This window comes from Malaya genurostris, chromosome 3 (assembly GCF_030247185.1).
Source record: "Malaya genurostris strain Urasoe2022 chromosome 3, Malgen_1.1, whole genome shotgun sequence".
Lineage (NCBI taxonomy): Eukaryota > Metazoa > Arthropoda > Insecta > Diptera > Culicidae > Malaya > Malaya genurostris.
In genome coordinates this window covers 168488840-168497405 of record NC_080572.1, presented here as the reverse complement: position 1 = coordinate 168497405, position 8566 = coordinate 168488840, and the positions used below count along the sequence as shown (strand labels likewise).

Below are 8566 nucleotides of genomic sequence, written 5' to 3'. Positions count from 1 at the left end.
TTGTCACGTGTTTTCTTAAGCAGCTAGAAAGTTCACACGGAACTTGATCTGTACTTTCAAGTTCTCAAAAGTTCCGTGTGTACTTTTAAGCAACAAGAAAGTTGTCTTTTTAAGTAATTGTGGAACTTCTGGTTGCTTGGGCTGTCATTTGCATCTATTCAACTTCTTCGAGCCACATATCATGTCAATTGTATGGGTGTGCAGTGCTGCTATTTTGGCGTGCACGAGTTTGACATTTCTCTCCCATACTTCTATGCACGAGATTTGATGTGGACTCTACTGAGGGCGCCATGCTCACGAAAAAGGATGTTGCCAATGTCTCTCTGTCCTCGATTCCCAACCCCGCTCATAAGCGCAGAAAGATGTTCTATTTACATTTCCGTCAATTCATATAAATATCCTTTAATAGCCTTCGTAAATGAACTGAATAATGTTGTCGACGATCCACAATTCCAAAAACAAACACATCTTATGAGTCAAACTAACAGTAATGAAGTTTTTTTTGATGAATTTCACGAAAGTGTTCAATAGCAAGTGACAGTTCAGTAAACTTAAAGGGAACTGTTAATTACTAATAAATTTTTTCAGATCATCAACAATTTATTTAAGCATAGTTACAGGCAACAAACTCTTCAATATGTGGGTCAAACCCAGTTTGAATTCTTCACAAAGATTCGTGCCTTCATTTTGTTCAAAACTTTTTAAATATAAGTTTTATACTTATTAATGCCGCGTTTGTCAGGGAATATAAAGATTACTAAGAATAGATATATACATTAATATAGCGACACTTCAAAGTGACATGTTATGACATTGCTCTATGTCATAAAGTTACACACTTTCATCTTATATGCAAAACATTCTATATAATCATGTCTACAAACATTAAAATCAGATGACATTTGCCTGAGTCATATAACGACACTCTTTACATTTATGTGCAATGCTTTGCAATTACAAATGTAGCGAGTTTGATCACAGACTAACAGACATGACAGTATGAGTAAATTCTTATAAAAATAATTTTTCGTGATGCACTAGTTCCACAGACTAACAGACATGACAGTATGAGTAAATTCTTATAAAAACAATTTTTCGTGATGCACTAGTTCCACCTATATTGTACTGCGCGAACTATTTACTATCGGTACACCCCTTGTGTTACGTAAAAGATTTTTTACTAGTTGGTTTCCCCTCGTTTGTCAACACCGATCAGCTGCTTGCAGGGATGCCTGATTTCATCAAAATTTTTGAAAATGAATCGTCACAATAAATTATTGGATTACGTTGATAATATATTTAACTTTTTCGCGATGTTGGAAGGTAACCATTTATTTGACTCAACGTTGTTCATCTAGACTATTTTTTATTGTGTTGGTAGTTTTCACCCGAAATTAAGTGGCGGCAGACCAGAAGCAAGTAAATATTGTAACAAAACGGAGGATGAGAAGTAGGCATAATTCTGTATATAGTTTTGGCAATATGTATTAAATTTGTATCCTGCATGAAATTCGCATGGACGTATACAAATCAATACATTACAGGTAATTCTGCATGAATGGCAACTCTGTTGGTAAATGAAAAAAATAAACACAGTATAGATGACAGACAGGATGTTTTTAATAGAGTAACGTGGCGCCATCATGACACATGTGAGTACTGGCCCAAATAAAGAAATATTCGAAATGACCGTTAAAATGATTGAAGAATCTAATTTGAGTGTCCTGTCTGTTAGTCTGTGCTAGTTCCATCTTTGTACTGCGCGAACTATTTACCATCGGTACACCCCTTGTGTTACGTAAAAATTTTTTTTACTAGTTGGTTTCCCCTCGTTTGTCAACACCGATCAGCTGATGCCTGATTTCATCACAATATTTGATATTAATCTTCACAATAAATTATTAGATTACGTTGATAATATATTCAACTTTTTTAGCGATGCTGGAAGGTGAAAATTTATTTTTCTCAACGTTGTTCATCTAGACTATTTTTGATTGTATTGCGTTAGAGGATGAGAAGTAGGCACAATTCTGTATATAGTTTTGGCAATATGTATTGAAACTGTATCCTGCATGAAATTGCATGGAGGTATGCAAATCAATACATTACAGGTAATTCTGTATGAATGGCAACTCGTTTGGTAAATGAAAAAAATAAACATAGTCTAGATGACAGACAGGATGTTTTTGATAGGGTAACGTGGCGCCATCATGACATATGAGAGTACTGTCCCAACTAAGGGAATATTCGAAATGACCGTTTATATGGTTAAAGAATCTAATTTGAGTGTCCTGTCTGTTAGTCTGTGGTCTGATTATTAATGCGTTTAGAAACTCTAAATAAATTGAGAGAAACACATTTTCAAAAAGTGTTGATTTTTAGCAGTGTGCAGAAATTCAGCTCGCACAATCTGGCATCGCTGGTTTGCTTTGGGTAAGTTTCTTCCCAAAATTAGATAGCGGCAGTAAGAGTATACAATAATGTGCAACTGGAAAGATTTCTATAAAAAGTTATGTTCTTAATATTTTATATTAAAGTTATAAAGCAATCGTTATTTCCAAAGACTAACCACTGGCTTAAAAATGAACAGACCTCTGAAGTGCAACTGGAATGAGAGTCACGTTCTTCAGATTTTGGAGTACGCCAAACCTTTGTACTTGTATTTACATCCAAAACGGAACATCATCCTAGAGCTTCATCGTACATTACAAACAAACCCGATCTTATCGGTATACAGCCAAACAAATTTGAAAATGAAACTATTTCAAATACAGCGTTTGATTGAACGATATTTGAGCGGTAGGCCTTCTGGAATGATTACAAAACGCATATATTTCGATTTGGCTCTAGAAATCTATGGTAAAAGGATGCCTATTCAGAATCTTAAGCAAATCGCTAAAGAGGATGTATTACAGGAAAGAGATAATGTTTTTCTGTTTCCTAAGATAGGTCTGTGTCGTTGCTGCCGATCTCCCCGAATCAGCAATGGGGTAGATTTGTTAGATGATTGTTGCGAGGGTCAAAGTTATGCAGCGATTTTAAAATTGTTCTTGGAGGTAAGAAAACATTGGTCGTAACTGTAATATTGATAATAATTTATTGCATTTTAATCAATCTAGCTTCCTTATCTAAAGAATGTTAGTACGAAAATTTGTGCTAGATGCGCCAAGTTTGTGGAAAGTTTGGGAGCATTTATACATCAATGTCAGAAATCGAATGGAATGCTTCATTTTAGTCTTGTGAAGAAGGAATTTTCCAGCGAGGTAACTAAATTGAATATGACGACAGATAGTTATTTCGATTCAAATTTAGTCTCAGAAGGAAATATTTGTAATGAATCTAAAAATGAAACTTGTGAAAGCTATGATTTTCAAGCAGATATTATTGAGACTCATGATATAGGTATTTCATCGGATGCGAATGAATCCGATGTTTACAAACATTCTCTATTGTCGGAACTAGAATGTGAAAATGAGTATCAGATAGAATCAAAAAATAATTCGGATTCTTCGTCAAAGTTCAGTAATATAGTTAACAGAAAAAGGCGAACTGGTCGTGGGCCTAGTTGGAATGAATCACATTTAAATACGTTTCTTTTAATAGCCAAAACATGTTTAAGGCCAGATGGGAAATTTGATTATATTCAACTGCAAGAAATACTGTCTGAAATACCCGAACTATCACACTACTCGGCAGCTGCTGTAAAATCTAAATTATTCTCAATAAAACAAAAATTGAAGGAACCAGGAATTCCAAAAATAAGAGATAAAATTTATACTAGTGCTGCATTGGATTTGTTTGGCCATGACAATGAAGATGCGATGGATGTGGAAAGCGAAGAAAATGTATGTCAGGAACCAGAATTTCTAGCAATACCATGTAAAAACGAGAATGCGTATGAAATTGAAGATAACATGTATTCAGCAAAACCTAGGAGAGGTCCATCATATCCCCCGGCACAAGTAAAGACATTATTAATCGCAGCGAAAAAATTTCAGAACGAGGATGGTTTAATTAATCATCGCCAGTTACATGCTGCACTAAATGGTACTAGTCTACAACATTTGACGGTAGCAGGAATAAAATCGAAATTGTACGCCATTAGAAGTGCAGTGCTTCAACCTGGTATGCCAAAAATTGTTCATCAAATCTACGCCGATGCAGCAATCAAATTGTTTGGACCATATTTAAATGTCTAAACAACAATCGAAATGCAGAAAAAATGATGGATCAATAAAAATAATAAGTGTTTTGCTCTCTTTTTATGATATAAATTAACAAATACACCTAAAGCTCAATTTACGCGCCTTATATATGTATACATGTGTGCACGAATATGTACATATAGATGTTTATGTTAATACATATACATAAGCACATTCACTTCACCAATTTATATATGTACAAAGATATACAAATTTATGCACGTATACATGCCTAAATGAGTTTATATATACATATAGTAGTCGCGTAAATCAAGGTTTTGGTGTATGTTAAAAGTTTTCCAGTGAACGCCAAAGAAAACCCCCATGAAGCAGACATGAATAATTTTGTATTTGTTCTGGACAATCAAAGTAACCATTTTCAGATTTTCGACCGACTGTGTAAAAGTGTTTATGCATTAGGTTTTTTACCGTCACTGCTAACCTCAATCAAATGAACACATTTTGACAGTTCAGTAGTACTGTTTGTAAATATATATATTTTTTTGTTTGTTGACAAATTTGATGAGACCATTTACGGAGGGGCTGGGGTCCACTAGAAGATTGATAGTACCTATTAGCTCTCTCCGGACTGTACCAACCTAGATGCCGTGTGGAATCCGGTGGAAAAAAATGAACCAAGAATAGATCCACTGGGTTCCTGCTTCCATGTCGTAAAATACCAATACTGAAATTTTTACTAACAAATATCCTTCTCCCGTAACACTTGTGGAGTGCGCAGTAGTATATACGGCCTCTAGTAACAAGTGTTGGACTAACATCCCTTGCCATTCCTTAGACGATCTACGTTCGGGCCTGGCCGACGCCGGTACTGATCAATGATTTCTGGGATTACCAGAAGATGTACATTGAAGGATGATTTAGCAGTCCCAGGTTGGATCAACTAAAAACTCACTGTACAATTTCAGCTAATTCCTATCAGTAACGGAGTAGCAACCAGGGGTGGTCGCTCAAGCTCAAGCTCAAATTTGATGAGACCATTTACGGTCCATATCGCCCAAATAGAGTTTTAAAACATTTATTCACGATTGGATACGGTTTGTTTTTGAGATTTATGAAATGAAAGTCACTAGTTGGAAAGTGTGAAGATCAGTGCGGTAAAATTTCATTTTCAATCGAATAATATAAGATGAAAATGAAATTTATGGCCGCTGACCGTCAGCGTATCCTTACTAATTCATTTGACTTTTGCTGCCATTTTCAAGTGAAGCTCCTAGAATTCATCGTCAGTTGAATAATCGTACCTAGTCATTTGAAGTTTTGCTTGCTCAGTTTCAAGTGCCATGTAGTATAGCTGCTTCATTGTCTTCGCTCTTGGTAGTAAGCATATTCGAACGAATAGAATTATAAATGGAGTAAAGTATTAAAAATGAAAACTGAAGGAGGAAACAATTAGTTTATGTTTATTCTGTGATTGATATTTCAGCTATCTGATTAGTCTTTCATCTATTATCTTGAACCAATTCGAATGTTTACATGAACCTCATTTGAAGGCTGCTCTCACACTATTGAAAGAGATATTTTGTTACTTCAAGAGATCAACTGACGGTAATTAAACTGAGCCTCGATTGAAGAGAAACGAGTGATGGACTGAATGCTGCTCGTTCGGGCCGTCAGCAAACATTGTGTGTGTCAAAGAGTGAAGTTTACTGCAGTGGAGAGATCGTCAATATGTTCCACATTCAGTTTCAATTGAATTGAATGAAGTTTTACTGCACTGGTGAAGATGATTGTTCGAGATATGTTCTCCGATTTTTGTTTAAGCTTGTTTGTAAAAAGTACCACTGAACTGTCAAGGATGAATTCTTGTTCATTCGTGACGTCACGATAAAAAATCTAATTAGGTTTTGCACGAAAATGACATAACCTCACAAAAATGAACAGAATAAACTTTTTTGACAGTCGACGTGTACTTGTTTACAGTTTAGAAGTTCATCGTTCGAATGTAAAAATTGCAAGTCGCCTCACACTCAACAGTTTCATACATATATCGCTCCTTGATGCTGGAAACACATACAGGGCAATCTTTTTAGTTATTTTCACTGTGGAATACGTTTTTAACAGTCACTTTTTCGTCATTTTTCAATTTTTAACTTGCAGTCGCAAAACAAAACAAGTTCACGGCACCTGGCAAAGATGAACTTGATTCATCGGCAGTTCATTTGTGTCGTCATCGTGCAAAACCTAATTAGGTTTTTTACCGACACTGCTAACCTCAATCGGATGAACACATTTTGACAATTCAGCGGTACTGTTTGTAAACAGACTTTTTTGTTTGTTTGTCTGTTGACAAACGGATGAGAACGTTCACGGGCCATATCGCCTAAATAGAGTTTCAAAACATTTGTTAACGATTCTTTTCAGAGATTTGTTGAATAAAAGTGGCTAGTTGTGAAGTGAAAAGATGATTGTTTGAGAAGTGTTTCTCGATTTTGTTTAAGCTTGTTTGTAACCAGTACCGCTGAACTGTCAAGGATGAATTCTTGTTCATTTGTGACGTCACGATAAAAAACCTAATTAGGTTTTGCACGAACATGCGATAACCTCACAAAATGAACAGAATGAACTTATTTTGACAGTCGACGTGTACTTGTTTACAGTTTAAAAGTTCATCAGAAGTTCATTGTTCGTATGTAAAAATTGCAAGTCCCCTCACACTCAACAAATTCATACATATATCGCTTCTTGCTGCTGGAAACACATACAGGGCAATCTTTTTAGTTATTTTCACTGTGGAATACGTTTTTAACAGGAACTTTTTCGTCATTTTTCAATTTTTAACTTGCAGTCGCAAAACAAAACAAGTACACGGCAACTGTCAAAGATGAACTTGATTCATCGGCAGTTCATTTGTGTCGTCATCGTGCAAAACCTAATTAGGTTTTGCACGATGACCACTCGAATGAACTACCAATGAACTGCCGATGAATCAAGTTCACCTTTTGACAGCTATCAGTGGTTTGTTTATCATCTATTAGGTTTTGCACGATGACGACACAAATGAACTGCCGATGAATCAAGTTCATCTTTGACAGTTGCCGTGTACTTGTTGTGTTTTGCGACTGCTTGTTAAAAATTGAAAAATGACGAAAAAGTGTCTGTTAAAAACGTATTCCAGAGTGAAAATAACTGAAAAGATTGCCCTGTATGTGTTTCCAATATCAAGAAGCGATATATGTATGAATCTGTTATGTGTGAGGCGACTTGCAATTTTTACAGTCGAACGATGAACTTCTGATGAACTTTTAAACTGTAAACAAGTACACGTCGACTGTCAAAAAAAGTTCATTCTGTTCATTTTTGTAAGGTTATGTCATGTTCGTGCAAAACCTAATTAGGTTTTTTATCGTGACGACACAAATGAACAAGTATTCTTCCTTGACAGTTCAGCGGTACTGTTTACAAACAAGCTTAAACAAAAATCGAAGAGCACATCTAAAACAATCATCTTTACACTTTGCAACCAGTCACTTTTATTTAATAAATATCAAAAAAAAAACCGTATTAAATTGTGAACAAATGTTTTAAAACTTTATTTAGACGATACGGACCGTAAATGGTCTGATCCAATTTGTCAATAAACAAACAAAAGAAATTTCTGTTTACAAACAGTACTGCTGGACTGTCAAAAAGTGTTCATCCGATTGAGGTTAGCAGTGACGGTAAAAAACCTAATTTAGGTTTTGCACGATGACGACACAAATGAACTGCCGATGAATCAAGTTCATTTTTGACAGTTGGCGTGTACTTGTTTTGTTTTGCGACTGCAAGTTAAAAATTGAAAAAGATGACGAAAAAGTGCCTGTTAAAAACGTATTCCACAGTGAAAACTACTAAAAAGATTGCCCTGTATGTGTTTCCAGCATCAAGGAGCGATATATGTATGAATCTGTTGAGTGTGAGGCGACTAGCAATTTTTACATTCGAACGATGAACTTCTGATGAACTTTTAAACTGTAAACAAGTACACGTCGACTGTCAAAAAAAGTTCATTCTGTTCATTTTTGTAAGGTTATGTCATGTTCGTGCAAAACCTAATTAGGTTTTGCACGAACATGACATAACCTCACAAAAATGAACAGAATGAACTTTTTTTGACAGTCGACGTGTACTTGTTTACAGTTTAAAAGTTCATCAGAAGTTCATCGTTCGAATGTAAAAATTGCAAGTCGCCTCACACTCAACAGATTTATACATATATCGCTCCTTGATGCTGGAATCACATACAGGGCAATCTTTTTAGTTATTTTCACTGTGGAATACGTTTTTAACAGGCACTTTTTCGTCATTTTTTCAATTTTTAACTTGCAGTCGCAAAACAAAACAAGTACACGGCAACTGTC

At 35.4% G+C, this 8566-nt stretch overlaps 1 protein-coding gene across 2 annotated transcripts; it reads left to right on the top strand.

The window, feature by feature from the left end:
* The first annotated feature begins 2461 nt into the window (after positions 1-2461).
* LOC131437921 (uncharacterized) lies at positions 2462-4246 on the top strand. 2 transcript variants are annotated; one of them, XM_058607593.1, is made up of 3 exons: positions 2462-2859; positions 2916-3056; positions 3120-4246. In XM_058607593.1, the coding sequence occupies exons 1-3, from the start codon at positions 2857-2859 to the stop codon at positions 4197-4199; spliced, it is 1224 nt and encodes a 407-aa protein (XP_058463576.1). In that variant the 5' UTR covers positions 2462-2856; the 3' UTR covers positions 4200-4246. The 2 variants fall into 2 exon arrangements, with proteins under 2 accessions (XP_058463576.1, XP_058463575.1); XM_058607592.1 differs by having other exon boundaries at positions 2462-3056.
* The last annotated feature ends 4320 nt before the right edge of the window (positions 4247-8566 follow it).